Source organism: Choristoneura fumiferana, chromosome 9 (genome assembly GCF_025370935.1).
Source record: "Choristoneura fumiferana chromosome 9, NRCan_CFum_1, whole genome shotgun sequence".
In the NCBI taxonomy this organism is placed as follows: domain Eukaryota; kingdom Metazoa; phylum Arthropoda; class Insecta; order Lepidoptera; family Tortricidae; genus Choristoneura; species Choristoneura fumiferana.
In genome coordinates this window covers 9,715,786-9,733,813 of record NC_133480.1, presented here as the reverse complement: position 1 = coordinate 9,733,813, position 18,028 = coordinate 9,715,786, and the positions used below count along the sequence as shown (strand labels likewise).

General features: G+C 34.9%; 3 protein-coding genes across 9 annotated transcripts in view; 1 reads left to right on the top strand and 2 right to left on the bottom strand.

Annotated features, from left to right (window-relative positions):
- Positions 1-2,188, bottom strand: part of Set1 (SET domain containing 1) — a 29,269-nt gene extending 27,081 nt beyond the window's left edge. For all 3 annotated transcript variants that reach the window (XM_074092250.1, XM_074092252.1, XM_074092251.1), the window contains exons 1-2: positions 1,946-2,188; positions 1,557-1,793 (exon numbers count right to left, since the gene is read on the bottom strand). In XM_074092250.1, the coding sequence (XP_073948351.1) occupies positions 1,557-1,792 (236 nt within the window). In that variant the 5' untranslated portion in view covers position 1,793; positions 1,946-2,188. The remainder of the gene's footprint in view (positions 1-1,556; positions 1,794-1,945) is intronic.
- A 2,554-nt stretch (positions 2,189-4,742) lies between these two features.
- LOC141431188 (cytochrome b-c1 complex subunit 6, mitochondrial-like) lies at positions 4,743-9,190 on the top strand. Of its 4 annotated transcripts, none has more exons than XM_074092245.1 (3): positions 4,743-4,809; positions 5,913-6,004; positions 8,833-9,190. In XM_074092245.1, the coding sequence occupies exons 2-3, from the start codon at positions 5,918-5,920 to the stop codon at positions 9,004-9,006; spliced, it is 261 nt and encodes an 86-aa protein (XP_073948346.1). In that variant the 5' UTR covers positions 4,743-4,809; positions 5,913-5,917; the 3' UTR covers positions 9,007-9,190. The 4 variants fall into 4 exon arrangements, with proteins under 4 accessions (XP_073948346.1, XP_073948344.1, XP_073948345.1 ...); XM_074092243.1 differs by lacking the exon at positions 4,743-4,809 and adding an exon at positions 5,714-5,820; XM_074092244.1 differs by lacking the exon at positions 4,743-4,809 and adding an exon at positions 5,747-5,836.
- A 253-nt stretch (positions 9,191-9,443) lies between these two features.
- Positions 9,444-18,028, bottom strand: part of LOC141431186 (rabankyrin-5) — a 69,554-nt gene continuing 60,969 nt past the window's right edge. For both annotated transcript variants that reach the window (XM_074092241.1, XM_074092240.1), the window contains 5 exons: positions 17,129-17,328; positions 16,458-16,570; positions 15,445-15,567; positions 12,136-12,260; positions 9,444-11,619 (listed from right to left, as the gene is read on the bottom strand). In XM_074092241.1, coding sequence (XP_073948342.1) covers positions 11,490-11,619; positions 12,136-12,260; positions 15,445-15,567; positions 16,458-16,570; positions 17,129-17,328 — 691 coding nt within the window. In that variant the 3' untranslated portion in view covers positions 9,444-11,489. The remainder of the gene's footprint in view (positions 11,620-12,135; positions 12,261-15,444; positions 15,568-16,457; positions 16,571-17,128; positions 17,329-18,028) is intronic.

Genomic DNA, 18,028 nt, shown 5'->3' with positions numbered 1-18,028 from the left:
GGTTTAAAAATTTGATATTGTTAAGTGTTTTTTTGGCCTTTGTTACTGTATTTCTACTTCCCAAATGTAGATGGCGTTGGAGTAGTTAAAAGATACTCCCTAATAGTAAGTTCTAATCCAACACTTCTGCCAGTGTAAATGGCGTCAGTCGTGTCAGAAAAAAATTGTTACGAAAGTGTAAGTTTTTGTTATTCTATTTTTTACAAAGAAAGTAATTGACAAAGTGCAGAAACGATTTTACTTAATTTATTTTACAAATAATAATATGGCTTTCATACAAAATGGATATATAGCAAACTTTTGCTAATATCCGATATTTTGATATTTATAATAAATATCGGATATTTTCGAACCCTGAAAATAACACATTTAACACTCATTTCATACATGGCTCAATACAGTAAAAAGTAGAGTACATTCAGTGATTTAGCCGAATATTCGGCCAAATACGAATATTCGGTAAACCTGCCGAATATGCCGAATACCGAATATAAAACGAATATTCGGCCCATACCTAGTAATAAACATGCACACACACACAAATACTAACTTTCACATATTATAATATTAGTAGGGATTAAATGAAAAAAAAAAAAAAGTTTTGAATCGCAACCCTAATAGAAGTTCAGAAAAATCTAAATTATTATGTAAATGAGGGTTGATACACTTCATTTAATTAAAACTATTTTTATCTATGGTATGAAGTCCAACTCCATAGAGTTATACGAGACAATGACGGCCGGAATGACAGTACCTTATAAAAATGAATGTTATGTTTAAAATGTACCAACTGATAAATAAAATAAGGAAATAATAGCTCTAATCTAAAGGTTGTTTCTCTTTACAGGTGAGATTTTTTAGTTATTAGTTCCACATATTGTGTAAAAGAAAAGTTTATTTTTAATAAAATTCTTCTCTCTTTACAGAGCAATGCAACTTGGTTGTTATTTCACCAACAGTGTTTAGTGTATAACACCAAATTATAATAAAACAACATTTAAAGCTATTATTTCCTTAAATTATACATTTTTTTTAGTTATAATCAACCATAATTTAATTAATTATTAGTTTACATTCATACTCTTCAATCTCACTGTTCAGCGTCACTTGAACACTAAAATAGTTTGAAATTCCCGCCATAGACAAATGTGTCAAAATATTGGTTAGGTTGGTAGAACTGTCAATGAAACTATAATAAAAACAAAGGAGAAAAGTAACCAAAATTGCTATTTTACACAAAAGATTACATCATTAAAAGAGTGTTATTATCTTAAAATACATTATGGCATTCAATAGAACAGAAAAATGTAATGAAATCATCAGTTATCTTTTTGCCAACAAAAAGCCAATAAGGTTTGGTACTAATCAGAATGTATGAATAGAATTTAATAAAATGATACTAAATCATAATAATAGTAAGAATTAGACAACTTTGTGACCAAAAAAGATCACTCTCATTGGTGTAATTGCCAAACAATTACAGAATAGTTCATATTGATTGGAGACAAGTCAACAGTGTTTTTGTCCCGCTATTGTGTGAATTTTGATGATTATACCTAGGTACTGGCAGGTCAGCTGGTTCCAGTCTGTTCCATATCCTCGAGAGCTGCGAGCGAGGATCCCTGCACTGCACCACAGGGTAACTGGCATCTCCAGGGACAGCTCCATCATACCTATACAGTTTTGTTGCTCCCTTCACAAGGAATGGGTCCATGAGCAACTTGTAGTTTTTAGGTGCTTTGTGCAGCACTGCATTGTGCCCTGGAGTTTTATGTTCCATCCCTCCATTCATCCTGAAAGATAAAACAACAATAATACTTTATGTGACATAACCTCAACATTACAAGAATTTAGTCTTCCCGTGATTTGGTAACCAACCGATGAAAGCAGGTCCTATAAATAGAGTAAAAATCAATTAACTTGTTAACTTATCATATATACGAACCTCAAAAAACAATATGTTACAAAAATATATTATTCCTGGTTTTTTGGCGAGAAGGGGCAATTCGACGGAATCTCATTTTAGCCTTATTGAAAATTAAGCTTGCTTATTACGATGAACGTGCTCAAAATATATTTTTCACTGAATTAACACGATAATATCGAAATTAAAAAATAATTTTCTACTGCAAGCTCTCTCCATGGTGACGGCCACTTCGGGAGCTGTGTATGTATGCGTGCGTTGCGTATAGATAGAACAGTTAGAAATAATATATTTGCACAATTTTTTGTCGTTTATATTATTTTGAAAACATATTTAATGTTTTAATGAATACAAATTAATCAATTTTATGCTAACTAATTAGCTTATTTTTAATCGAAATATAAAAAGCAGTCAATTGATCGAAATTTGTCCACAGATAAAAAACTACATATACATTATAAAAGTAGACTTTTGTGTCACTAAAATAGAGTCTATATTATAACTCTCAGCAGTTTTACGTGGTGCATTAGTTATGCTGCGTTGTCAGCCTTGGCCGTCAAATTCCTTATTGCCATGTCAAATTTCCTAGTTTTATTTCACAGGAGAATCTTTTTTAATCCTTTTTTTTTTATAAATGAAGGAACTGACTGACTGACATATAGATCAACGCACAGCCCAAACCAGTGGGACTAGAAACTTAAAATTTATAATATATATTCCTTGATAGGTGTAGACGCGCACTAAGAAAGGATTTTTCGAAATTCCCACGGGATAGGGAATAAATGGGATTTATATTTTCGCTTCAAAGTGGCCCTAACTTCGTAATTATAAATGCAGGTATATAATACTAACAAGTAAAAACTGTGTCAAAGATTTTTCGAAAATACCACGGGATAAAACGAGTAAAGAGGATTTTATATACCAATTGAACCAGAAAAGGCACAAGCTAAACTAATAAAACTAGGGCCTGGAGATTTGGCCAACTGATGTAAATCTGGTAACAATACAATAATTTAGCAGTGACATCCTGCTCATCCTGGCCTGGATCGTCTTCATAGAAGGGAACTCCTCAAAAGTTGATGGCACACACAAAAGACTTTACTAGTTGTTAAATTTCAATGGCAATGCGTTTATATTATATACGCCACCTGATCCTGCAGCCAGGGTCGACTGCTGATGACGGAACTCCTCAAGGACTGAGAGGAGAGATTCGAAAATTTACATGTACGTTCAATTACTTTGCTCACTCGCGACCTTTTGATATCTGCTTTTATACATGAACTGTGTGTTCATGCAGTTCCTCCGCCTCCACACTGTATGAACACACACAAATCACACAATCCATCTATCACTACCACCACATTACATTGACTCGTTTCGAATTAAAATACTACCTGGCCTGTGATAACCAGGTTTGATCTTATGTATGTACCTACAAGTAGCTTTAGTTTGTACGCGGATTGAAACGCGATGACTCGCCAGCTATTACATAAACCCCTAAGGGGTTTTCAATAGTGGCTCGTAATTTTTCACTCACTTCTACCACTTGTTTATATAAATAAATTAAAAAAAAATCAACTAGAACTCATCTTCAGAGTAACACACAACCGTTCAGCATGCTACAGTGTGGAAGTGGAGGAACTGCAAGAACACACATCTCTTGCATAAACGCGTCATAAGACTAAAATATAGATATATAGCTAAAAATATGAAAATAAAGTTTTCAAAAACAAGCTATAACTTGAATATGCTCTGAAAAATCAAAATAAACATTGAATACGTAAAACCAATCAACTCATTACGTAACACGATTGATTTATAATTCTATACCTAACCCTACCTGAACAGTACCATGACCGGCTGACTGACAGACAACGCATAGCCAAAACTACTGGTGCTAGATACTTGAAATTTGGCAAAGATGGACCTAAAGTAATAGAGAGGTGCACTAGGGAAAGATTTTTAAAAAATCCCATGGAATAGGAAAATATCTCAACTTTTTTTGTTTCTTTGTTTGTTAGAGTAATCTCTGAAACTACTGAGCTGATCATTCTAAACTATTCTTTTACCGCACTGATTTTTACCGATAGAAAGCTACACTATCCCTGATTGATATAGAATCCTTTTTTTTTTGTAATGTAAAATTTCTGCAGAATAAAAATGACTGAATTCAATTTCCGGGCAAATTTTCAAAATTCTTTAAATAATAGAAAGCTAATACAATGTGTCTCTCACATCGACAATATTTATTGTCGAAATATCAAAATAGATCATAACAGTTATTAATTTCCCGCAGGAACTTTACAATTTCTCGGGATATAATCCTATATCGTGTGTCGCGGGGGCAAAAGAAACGCGTAGTACTTTAACGTTGTCCAAAATTTCACACCTGAATCAGTGAAACAGGGTTTCAAAGTTGGTACGAATTATGAGTATTACGACTGATTAGGTAGGCACGGACGTACCTATATGTTGATTTTTGAATTCCAAAATTTGCACCATCTTTCTAAAATAACGTTTGTCTGTATTTGTATTTCCATGTAATCCTCTGAAAAATCAATCAAAACACGAAAAAAGGTTCGCAGAAAGGAAATGTATGTTACTCTTAATTTAACACGAGCGAAGCCGCGGGCAAAAGCTAGTTTAAAATAAATTAATTTTATTAGTATTTTTAAGTCAAAAATTTATTCTTGCGATTGAGGTTGTAATATCTAACTATTCTCTTTACATCTTCTATCACTGTCTTCTATATTTATAATAGGTACTCATACAATTGATAGTGCTAATTAGTGCTAAAATGAACTAAAATTATCCTTTAGTTTTTCTTTGACAACATTATTACACTTGCTATCATTTTGCGTAGGGTCGTTGCGTCATCGATTTCGGTAAATTTTATTTGTTTTTGTAGTAGCTTGGTGTTATTTTGCATATAAATCAGTGTCTAATCCAATTCTATTTACATCTTCTATCACTGTCTTCTATATTGTAGGTACTACTAGATTGATAGTGCTATAGAAAGATTATAGGAAAGAGTTAAAATTATCCTTTAGTTTTTCTCTGGCAACATTATTACCAGTGCTGCCAATTTAGCAACTTTGTCGCTAGAACTGGCGACTTTTGCTTAAGTCTTAGCGACCAAAAAAAAACTTTAGCGACAAAAATGGTTTAGTTAGCGACTTATCTGGCGACTTTTGGAGTACTGACAAATTAAAACAAAAAAAACAAAAACTCGAACTTCATATGTTGCCGTTGCCGTGCCGCTGACGCTTATGTCATTTAATACGCGAGTGAAAGGGACGGGGCGATACGAACTTCGATTTTCGAGTTTCGTAGTAGCCGCTCTGCAGTACCCTTAGTGCAAGTTTTCGGTTACAAAATACGTTTCGATCGTGTTCGCGTCAAAATATCAATTTGTATGGACACACGAACATCGCAAACGTTCCGCTAGAGGCGCTGTTCATGGAGAATGTAATGCGAACGCGATCCAGACGTATTTTCGAACTTACACTAAGGGTACAGGGCTACTACCAAACTCGAAACTCGAAGTTCGTGTTGTGCGGTCCCTCTAACATTTAAACTATTTAACACGAGAGCGAGAGGGCTGTTTGAGTTTAGTAGCTGCTGGCCCTATATTACGAAGTGCAAAATTCGAACTTCGTATCTAGCCGTCCCGCTGCGCTGATGTAAATGAAATGTTATTTAATACGAGAGTGAGAGGGACGGCACGATATGAAATTCGAATTTTGTAGTAGCCCCGCCGGTGGAATTAATTTAGCGACTTCTGATTTTGAGTCTAGCGACTCGAACTTCTAGGAGTTGGCAGCACTGATTATTACACTTGCTGTCATTTTGCGAGCTAAGGGTCGTTGCATCATCGATTTCGCTAAATTTTATTCGTTCGTAACTACCACAGTTTGGTGTTATTTTTCATATAAATCAGTGTTCAAATCCAAGTGTACTACGTGACACATCATTGTATTATTTTCAGGCAGAATGGCTGACAAGATCATCCCTGTGGTGAAGGCTGAGGGTGAGGAGGTAGAAGAGGAAGATTTGGTCGACCCTCAGGTCGAATTACGGGTACGGAATCTAGATCATTAAATTTGTTCGAAATTTTAACTTGCTTATACAATTTAGGCAAAGTTGTGAAAGTTTGAACCTTAACCTCTAATGGAACTAAAACCATGTACATCTAACCATGCATGGTATATGTGTACCTTGTGTTTCTCGGCTTTACATAGCTGCATACTTGCACCCTATCTTGGTTTTTACTCGAAACGTAAATCGTTTTTTCTCATGAAAATATGAATATCCAATGCTCATTTGAATCGGGATTGCCTTGTTCAGTTTGATGATCAGATTTATGTACACATACTTGAATTATTTTATTGATTTTACCCCCTTTTTATTTTTAGGCTTCTCTGAGGTAAAAGACCCTATAAATATAAGAGGCTTTTGAGTTATTTCTACTTTATTTCAACACATTAATTTTCCTTTTTTTTTAGATTAACCTCTAGCAAGAAATACTGGCAGAAGTTATCCGTTAGTAATCTAAAGCAAGAATCTGCTGTGTGTCCAAAAGAAATATTTATCTGAATAGTTAGTTTTTCCATGGTGTTATTTCAACTGCCCAATGATTGCACAGGGTTACTCTTTGAATCATCAACAATTTTGGATAGTTCAGTCAATGTTTTAGATATTTTTCATCAACAATTCATTACATTGAACAATTGATCATTTTTTAATCATGGATTTTTAATCCCCAGAAACATTACTTTGTTGACAATTTATTTTATAGAACATCATTTATTTTTTTATATAAAAAAAAGATAGATGTTAATAATGACAATTCATAGAAAATATTTTATTTTTTAGTAGGGTATTGTTTCTGTTAGTGTCACAGTTCTAACCTAAACTACTATTCTAGCCCTTGGAGTGGCAAGCGTCCGGGTCCCGGCACACCCTTGTTTGGCACACGACCGGCTCCCGGGCAGCCTGTCAAAAACCCTTGAGTGGCAAGCGACCGGCTCCCGGTCGTTGGCGGGTGTCGTATTTCACCAATAAATATAAACTGGTAGACCTATATCTCGCTTGCTTATTCTTGCAGAATGCGTTCATAAATAGACAAGGATGGCATTTATTAACGGCCGCGACAACACTACGGAAGACATTTTGTTCTTACCGTTTACTCAAGTTTCACTGGTATTTTTGGAAACCTCGTATTATACTATTATTTGATATTGAAAGACTATAATAGGGCTTTGTTTCGTAAATAAATTAATATTTTACGAAATAAATCAGTGTTTTCTACAGGTAATTGTTTTATTTTGTAATTATAGTTATTTAATACATGACTAAGAAAAATTTGGTTTTCAGATATTTGATAATGAATAATAAAGTTCACAGAAATTGAAGGTCATTCATTGTTATTTAATTAGATATGCCATTTTATGCTAAACTATCACTGTAAGGCTTATCTATAACATAAAAGTGGTTTTTTTTGGTGATATTTTTTATAAAATTCGCGAAGTTAATTCGTAGGTGTCATTGCACTCAAGGAAGATTTTTTTCAAAATGGCTGTGCCACTTGACAGTAAATTTTAAATATGGCGCTGCCACTCCCAAAGGCTAGTAGTGATGCATTGAGCAAATAAGTATCTTCAATAAATTATGAAATGTATTTTCAATTAAGTAATAATAATAATCCTTGTTTAGTGTTTCTAATAATAAAGATTTTTTTTAATTAATATTTGATGAAACCCTATTACTTCAAGAGATAATATTTTGAACTGAATATTATATTAATCATTTTCGATGAATTTAAATTCGATTAAAAGTTTGTTAATAAAATAAGGGTATCCCAATTGCATATCTAATTTACCAGTTGCCTACTATATTGAATCTGCATCTAACTTTTGACTATAACATACCAAAAATATATTTCCATAAAACATTAGTATATTTAGTTATTTAATGACAAATATTATGTTCATAAGAAGAGCAGTATAGCCAAAAATGATAAATCATTTTAGAGCTTCCCCAGTTAATTCTGTTATTTAATTTTATAAGCTCAGCACCTCACTCAATTTAATCAAATAATATGGTATTATGTCCTTTTTTATGGTACAAAAGTAGTAGATTGTACAACAAGAACATTAAATGAGCCATTTTACTCAAGGCATTCATATAGCCACCCAAGCCGGTATGGTGAGGGTGGATAGACACGTAGAGGGGAAAATGGGTTTAATGCTCGAGTTTTACACTCTGCTTTTCACTTCGATGGTGAGGAAATGAAATAGCAACAGTGGAAACAATGATTCACTTTCTATGTACCTTTTATTTTTTTATGCATTATTATAATAATTCCATTATTTTAATTTTACTGATTTATTATGATTGATTTGATTAATTTTTAGTTTTATATGAATTAAAAAATATATAGAAACTTTTTTGTTTGTGGCTGTTGATACCTGATTACCTTGGTCTTGAGTTGGTATTAGATGAAGATTTTATTTTATGCACTAGAGCATAAAAAGTCATTTTATGTCGCCTAGATACAGCATAAACACGAACTTTACGAGCATGAGAAGTGAAAATATATTTTCCTTCATTACTACTTTATACCTAACAGGGCTGGGATATTTTGGTTGGATCCATGCTTAAGTATACAAAAAAAAATAATTAAAAATCACAATAGTTATATTTCTGTTAAATTATTTTTTCTAATAGCTTTAGCCTTACTTTTAGATTGTATTAGATTACATACTATAGATTGTTGTATTGTAACTTTAGAGTTTGATTTTTTATTAGTAAGTGATGGATGCACTGTAAATAGAATGTACCTCATCAAATCACCTCATAAACATATTATAAACTAAAAAATAATAAATAAAAATGTGTACTTTCAGGAGAGTTGCTCACAAAAGCCAGATTCCCAAAACATGTGGGGCAAGTACCAGGAGTGCAGTGACAGAGTCAACTCCCGTTCCAAGACTACAGAGACATGTGAAGAGGAACTCATTGACTACCTGCAAGTTCTCGATAAGTGCGTCACCAAGGATCTCTTCAAGAGGCTAAAGTAAACTCAGTCTAAACTTTACCTGAAATCGTGAAGAATGAATCATGAATTAGACCTTAATTTCAGGATGATTTTCCTATCTTGCTGGTGCAACAGGTAGATTAGTGTTTTAGTAAATTATTTTCACTTGTTCAGTGGATGGATTGAAGTTAAATGTTGTTTATTTGTAAATACATAATCACAGATTACCATAATGTTTTATTAAGAAACACTTTTAAGCAATCAATATATGAGGTTACATTTAGACGATGTATGAAATAACATACAATCAATTTATAAATCATCAATGGCAGTGTACACTTCTGTAACTCGCAATATATTTCTTGCACCATCTTTTGAGCCTTTAGCATCAATTGTTTCGTGTTGTTAGTATATGCCTGAGTGAGAAAAGTAATTAGATGCTTTAATTTTCAAGTTTTGGGAACAAATAAAACAATTGAAGGCATATAAAAATTTATTTCCACAGCTCTAATTTTGGATGAAAACAATAATTCATTTGATGCAAATAACAAGCCTGTTAAAAAAACATTTCAAGCAGGGAATTCTCAAACAAGAATGGCACTCGTTCAATAGCATATATAGTACATAGTTATGATCAAAGACATTTAACTGAATGAAAATATACTAGTAGCATATAACTATTGTTTGTGTAGATACAGCCTCTGTAAAAGTTAATTTCCTCTTAACCTAGGACAAAATAATGTCCTGTAAGGTGAATAATAAGTCTTGTAACAAATGCAAAATTTGGAATGTGAAAGGAAATCCTTCTGAAAAACAATGAAGAGCCCTAGATATATATTATAATAAAAGCACTAACAAAAATAAAATAATATTTTTCAATGTCTAGAAATAAAAAATTAAAGCGTCAAATTCTTATCATAACTAATGTAAATAAAATATTCAAAAATTGACTGTTTACAATGTTTTAAACAAACATAATTAAATTTGACATTTTTAAGTGGAGAGTATTGAGTGAACGCAAACAATTACATTACACATCACTCTTAGAGATATAAATACAAAGTTACAATTTTTGTTTCCTAAAGCATTTACAATAATTGAACTTAACATAGAATATACACAAGCACACTCTGTCAGACTTTGGCATAGTAAAATTGTGTCCATTCATATAAGAACACAATTTGCCAAAATTGAGGCACTCATTTTATGATAACCTATTTTACTCGTATTTGAAAAATGTATGGGTAAGACCTCACTCAATGGCCTCATTAAAAATCCCGAAAGATCTTGGGTATCAATCTTAACCGATAAGAACATCGACAGTTGCCGCAACGATTTACTGTCAGTTGGTGCAAATGGGAAATGGACAACTCGAAATTATACGACAAAGCAGAAAAATGACAATTTGAAATACATTAACAAGGAAAATTGACCATCCTGAATATCGTCAAAAATGGAACCTTGTCGTATGGTAAAATTGCCAAATTTTATGTATGCCGAAAAAAAATGACCACTTGTATTTACGTACACTCAGAAATATGACGAATTGCAAATATGTTCCACCCAAAATCTTGGGTTTAATTAATTTACAACATAAATAAATTTGGTTGTAAAATTTGTATATATTTTTCAGCACAATTACATTTTGACAAAATTCACTTTGGTTGATACTCATTTTATTCCAAATTCAAAATGGTCAATTCAAGTGGACGATTTTCCATTTGCACCAAATGACAGTAAATCAAAGAAATAACAAAAAACAATTATTTGTTTTAACCCTTAATAAGGTTGAATTTCCAAATCAATGCATGTGGTCGCCGCTACCTTATTAAGGGTTAATACAGCCTACTAAATACTTGCCATTGAACCAAAGTACAGACTTCATTCCGTACATCGGTGCCACCAGCCACCATTATATTGCTTCATAATCATACTGGATTGCCACATTATGTTTTTACTGTTAATAATAATACAAACGTTACATTTTGTGACAAAATCATAATTATAGTAATAGTTAAAGTAAGTAAGACGGCTAACTTACGTCTATTACTGCGGCAGATAGGTTACAGGACTTTTTCGTTCGTGGCGAACGACGGGTTGACACTCTGCCGAGCAACAACCAAAATAATGTGAAACTTAATGACATTCAATGTCACTTAACTGATATTTTGTTAAAAGGTTGTCATTATCTTCATAAACGTAACAAAAATCTCATTTAACTTATGTAATTTACCAAAAAGTAACGATTATAAGAATCTGTAATGTTATTCACTGGTATAAAAATACCCGCTCTTTGGGTTGTGGCAAATTAGCGTTTATTGGGAACTGGTTCTCATCGCGCACGCTAACTGATTAGAAAGAGATGTACCTATCATGCTTGCGACAAAACCAACAGCCTTTCAATTTAACTTCAGTTCCCTATTTCTACCATGCACTTAAGCGCAGTAACAGTATAGGCATTGCATTTTGGTATGAAATTTACTGCCTTTTATGGATTGCACGGTAGTATTACAGCGACTGTCCGCACTAACTAGCGCCTACTTGTAGAACGGTGAAGCATATTTCGCACACCCGCTGCGGTTTATTCATGCCGAATTTCAGTATTGGCACGTCTTGATTAGAACATTTGTTGCACACCATGCGGCCGCAGTGACGACTGGAACGAAACAGGTAAGTTACATAGGAATCACAAATTTTAGATACAAATTCTGATGACCAAAACTACAGAGGCACTTTCTATACCAACGTTTATGAAAAGTGACCAGTTATTTTTGCCTGTCAGTTAATATTGCAGTGGGAGTTTTTTCGTGAATACAAAAATTAACGCACGTAAAGCACTTTTTGGTAAAACAAAACTTGAAACATACCACAGTAGGGTGGAGCGTTTTTTTTTTGGATTTTGTATGCTGAATAATAGTGCTAAAAAGTTTCGATTAGTTTAAAGGTTTATGAAAAAAATAAAAATGCGGGCTAAAACATACGTCAAAAAGTAATATAAAAATAAGTATTTATGTAAGAAACTTTTTAGAGGTATTCGAGAGAAGAGAGAAAGTTTTTAGAGATAAATATTCGAGACTGATTAAACAACTTTTTTATTCTCTATATATCTATAGACGCTCCACCCTATCAGTTATTGGTGCTGGTGACTAAGGCATAAAGCTAAAATACTCACCAATGGTGCTTCCTCATGGTGAGCGTGAACTTGGTGCCACATTCCTGACAGAGGTCGCTCTCTGCCCAGGGCGCTTCGGCCGGCAGTGCGTCCAACAGACGATGCAGTAGCTGTCTCGTCGCAACCTAAACAATGACGGTTGGACGGATGGTAAGTATTTATATTCGTTTACTAGCTGAGTCTGCGAACTTCGTACCGCCTGACAGACAATGAGTGTCGAGTGTTAACTTTTAGCTAAACTTTTAATGTAGGTTTTTATTAACGTTATTTAATGAATAGAAAAAAATATTAGGTAAGTTCAATAGTTTATTAGGATACTTAATCTACATAAATAAATGAACTTACACCCATAAACTAAATATTACTAGCGTGAATAGACTTACAGAGGTGCGAGTGAAGAAACCGATCCTTACGGCATAAGCTATATGTGGGAAAGAGATAAAATCAAAATGACAGCGTGACCCGTTTTGAATCAGTGAGCCTCCTTTCGCCTCCTGTCAAAATTTTCTTCGTATTTGTTTTGTGTTTTCGATTTTTTGCATAAAACGGTAGGATTCCAGAATGGTGTCGTGTTCTGTGTTGAGTTGTGATACAACCTACTGCAATGACCCAAATAAACGTACATTTCACAGGGAAATATGATTGTACAAGTACCATTTTCATAGCTCTTATTTTCATTGAATGTATTCTCAAATTTACTTATTAAAATGCTAATATGAAGCGGTAAACAGTCTATTTCATAAATAGGTATGGCTTAATTTCCAATAATTATGAGTTAAATAAAAATATATTGTATCCGTGAACTTGAGCACTTACGGCGTAGAGTTTGAATATTTTTTATCGATACCTATATCGATATTCTTCCAATAAATTTTTGTATTAAAATTTGTAGCTGCTTTTCTCCGGTTTAAAGATTTGAGAAAATATAAGTAAAATAACTTAACATTGAGAATATAATGATTTAATGTAAATAAAATAATATTTATTTGTTTACAAACAAAAATTCAGTGTTTTGTTTTTAGGGTTCCGTACCCAAATGGTGCCAAACGGTACCCTATACTAAGCCTCCTCTGTCTGTCTGTGCGTATGTCGATACATCGTATAATCGTGTGAAGTCAATTTAGCGATAATTTTCATACTTTTCGTTCGAGTCATTTTTAATACTCAGATAACAATTGGACTTTTGTGTCACGCTAACTAAAAATACCTTAAGTGTTCATTAATGCTAGTAGGTACGTATCTTGTTTGTGTTTTATTCATAGCTTACTATTTTTTTTATTCAACTGGATGGCAAACGAGCAAGTGCGTCTCCTGATGGTAAGAGATCACCACCGCCCATAAACATCTGCAACACCAGGGGTATTGCAGACGCGTTGCCAACCTAGAGGCCTAAGATTTATAATTTATACTCTTGCTTGACATGCGAATAAAGGTACCTACCTAACTGTCTAGAGTAAAGTTAACGACGAGTGACGTGAGTGGGAGTGACAGATATTTGCTGGCAATTTTTTTTACTTTAGAAATGTTTATGAAGTTTCTAGTACCTACTTTACAGCAACAGCCCTTAAGATTTATTTGTACTGTGTACCTTACCTATATGACGATACCGGATATACGGGGATACCGGGGATACGGTACCTATGGTTATCGACAACTCATATTTAGCAGTGAGGGCAACTCTAAAACTCACACAGCCATTTACAAATTTACACAGACAGGCCCATCTCACTTTCGGTCACGCTGTCATGCAAGGTCGGTTCGTCTAGTAATATTAAGTTTATGCTTACACCATTTATAACTCAAGAACGGCTGGACAGATTTTGATAAAGGAAGGACCATGGGCAACTTTGTATGGAAAGTGGACCTCAAATCAACAGAGCTGAGAGTTATGTTATCAAATAGGTGTATTGCCCCAACTTGCGCTGGCAGCTATCTCTCTCAACGAATCGCCATCGCCATTCAACGAGAGAATGCTGCCAGCCTCTTGGGCACCATGCCACGGGGCCTTTTTTAGATTTAATTTAGTACTAAGTTTTTAAGTTAGGTAGTTAGTTTATAGTTAAGTTTTATATGGTTATTTTTTCTTAAATTCTTGTATTTATGCGAATAAAAGTTAATTATTTCGACAAAAAACAGTGCCATAAATGTAACAACTGACTGCTTACTTACAATACAAATAAAATGCTAAGTATACATAGTTAGTATTACATAGTTATACTTATTAGGTGCGAGTAAGCGCCTTCTGTTCCCCGTACTAGTATAAAACTGTATCAAGGTGGAACAGCATTCGCCGTTCTCTCTTATTAGGTGCAAGTAAGCACCTTCTGTTCCCCGTACTAGTATAAAACTGTATCACGGTGGAACAGCATTCGCCGTTCTCTTTAACTTACCTAAAATCTATTAAAGTTAAACAAAACTAAACATAACTATTATTACTGTTAAACGATCACCCAAATGCGGGTAAGCGTAACATAAGAAAGAAAACAAAAGATGGCAGGTAGTATAGTAACACATAGTAGGTATATGCAAAATTCTCACATCCATCTTTACCGCTATACAGTACAGTAACGTAAACGAACCGCAAGCAATATTTGTTCTATATTTTACTATTTAGTACATAAGATCAGTATAATTACAATTGGCATTGATCACTTTTTTACAATGTGGTCTCTTTAATTCCAAAACCATTTCGAGGAATAGGTTTATTAAATCATTTTATAACATTTTTAGTTCAAAAATACTTAATGATCGTGTGTATATTCGCAAAATAACGTTTGATCTTTGTTTGACTTTCATCATAGATAAACGTTATGGAACTAAACTGCCTAATCCTAACACTGCACGGTGATAGAAGACACTACGTTTTTTAAAAAATAATTGCAACGGGTTTACACTTTATATAAATTGGATTGATATACACCATAGAGGCACTCATATCTAGTTGTTGGATTTATTGTTGAGAATGAAACGGGAAGAATGGAAATATAAATTAATCATAACTAAAATATTTTAATGTTAATGTCATTGTTATATTACAAATTTGTCACAGAAAATATCTTGCGATGATTTCGACATTGGCGAAATGCACGATTATTATATTTAAAGTTTAATAAATTCGCATTCTCCATTATTGCACAAAAAAGTTCACAGACGCGTGTCTCAAGCGGATGGCACTCGCGCTCGCACTGGTCCCGACCGGTCCGAGATATCGTGTCCGTGAGCAGTGTCTTTGTGTGCATTGCTCGAGCGCACTTTGTATGTAGATTGAATTCTGTACCTTTCTGTTTTGTGGTATAACTCTCAACTGACCTGATAGTTGAATATAGAGACGCCGTCCTTATTCTCCTGGGCCAGGCAGGCGCCGGCGCGGACTAACACGCGACACATGGCTCCCTGCCCGTTCATGTATGCCAGAAGCAACGGGGTGTTACCCTGCGACAAAAAGGATTTATAAAACAACTATTCATTACCCGTGGCTTCGCTCGCGTGAAACAGTGTATGTGTTGCATGAAGACTAGACCTGTTGAGATTTCGCAATTGTACATTCCGATCCCCTGGATATATCCGGATAAAAAAGTAGCCTATACGCACTATCTATAGTGACATGCAGCTCAGGTGCCTACCCTCATAGCAGCGCTAGTCTTGCCTACCATGTGCTGGTGCTGGCATGTATTATGCGTGCATAAAGAATGCAAGAAGAAAATAAAATGACTCTGAAAACAAGTGCAATTTTTTACTAAAAAAAAAACTCAACGCAGACGAATTTTCAGGTAAAAACTTGAATTAAAACGTCTCATCTTGCACAAAAACAAATCTCAAAAAACATCTACACAAAAATAAAAAGTTTTTGTTAAAAAAATATTTTTTAATACAAGTTTTTACGCTGACTGTACTTTTGTTGACGGTACTTGCATTGTCATTCGAACTACATTTCCGTATCAAATTTCAAGTCGATGCCATCAACCGTTGAGGAGTTCCGTCCTGCAGAGACGATCCTGGTTGGACCACCAGGATGTCATTACCAGATTATTGTATTGTCACCTGATTTACATATTTAAGTATGCCAAATTTTTAACTTACAAGATTTGACCCGCACACAATACAATACCATGTATAATTAAATTTATGTATAGGTACGAATTTATGTATAATCACAGAAGGTATAATTTACCTATGTATAGGTACATTATACATTGCAGGTTAAATAAAAGCTTTTAAAAAGCGGCTATTATGTTGCTGGTCAACGAGGCGGCGCTACTCATTTTTACTGCTGCATACAACTACATATTATAAGGTTTAATGATAAGTTTTTCCTAACATACCTGTAAATCTGTTCTATTGATGGGGTAATCAGGCATGAACTCGATAAATATTTCACAAATTGCTGCGGCGTTATCTTTCTTGCACCAACAGAGTTCATGTAATGGGTTTCGACCTGTAAGAAAGAACGTATGACTGGCATTTCCCCAAAATCGTCTTTTCCTAGTAGCTAAATTTCAGTCGCACATTTTCCTAGTCTTGATTTACACCAGACGTATTTGTTCCTAACATGATTTTTCCATTCGCAGATTTTCCTAAATATGCTTCTTTACTGAAGCTTATTTTCACAATCTCGTTTTTTCCCAATTTTAATCGACACAGAAACAGTGTCGACGGCGCTCCGCTAAAGCGGATCTCCTATTTTTGTGTAGTTTTGGCCCTTCGGGCCGATGCAAACTTAACATAAACCAAACCTATGTTTCTGTGTCGATTAAAATAGAAAAAAAAGCGATTGTGAAAATACGCTTCACAATAACTGGCCACCTTACATTAAAAATGAGTTGTAGTCCTATAAACAGAGTAAATTTTTAGTAAAAGGTGTCAATTACTGCCCACTCTTCAATAACGACCGCCTTCAATTCTGGTCACTTATAAATAGAATTCATTTTTAGTAAGGTGGCCAGTAATAGACGATTCACCCTAGTACCGAAACCCCGGTGTCGGTCGGACTGACCCTTGAGGTTGACGGCGGCGGCGTCGATGTCGCTGTCGGCGAGCAGCGCGCGCGCGGCGGCGGCGTGCCCCTCGCGCGCGCACACGTGCAGCGCGTTGTCGCCGGCCGCGTCCGCCGCCGCCGCCTCGCACCCGCCCGACGCCAGCGCCGACACGATCGCCGCGTGCCCCGCGCCCGCCGCCACGTGCAGCGCCGTGCGTCTGGAACACAAACGGACTACGTTCGAACGCTGGAATGTTCGCCCACCAGAATCAGGCCCCTCTTCTCCACTGGGTACACTGGGCACGTGCCCAGGGCCTCGCGATGGATTGGGGCCCCCTAGTCCCGTCCCGACGACTCCATTACCAAACGATAACCGATAGCTAAATAGTGCTTTATTTTATTATGGTCATAGGGGGCCCTATTATTCTAATGTGCCCAGGGCCTCTAATAGGTGAAAGACGGCCGACCAGAATGCAGCCCTAGCACAAACCATAAATAGTTTTTATAATGTCTTAGATGTCTTTTATTTTTTGAAATATAGCTCTATCGATGTAAATATCACGTTGTTTTGTTACTAATAAATATCTCGAGATCCGTTTTGGCTAGAAACTATAAAGAGAACTGACGTTGTCATGGAGGTTTGTTTACGGTTTGTTGCTTTGGCATAGTATTCCCTATCAGCACGAGAGTTTAGGCCGGGGGTCACCAAATGGCGCGCCGCGGTCCGGATCCAGACCGCCGACCTATTTTGTGCAGGCCTTAAGTAAACAGTTACTTGTATTACTGAGTGTGTATGTAATTTAATAAAACGTTATATACAGATATATCTAGTTCAAGGCAAAAAAAAAATTTTTTTTTCCACAATGATGTAAAAAAACCTTTATAATTTTGTACATTAAATATGCTTATTTAATAAAC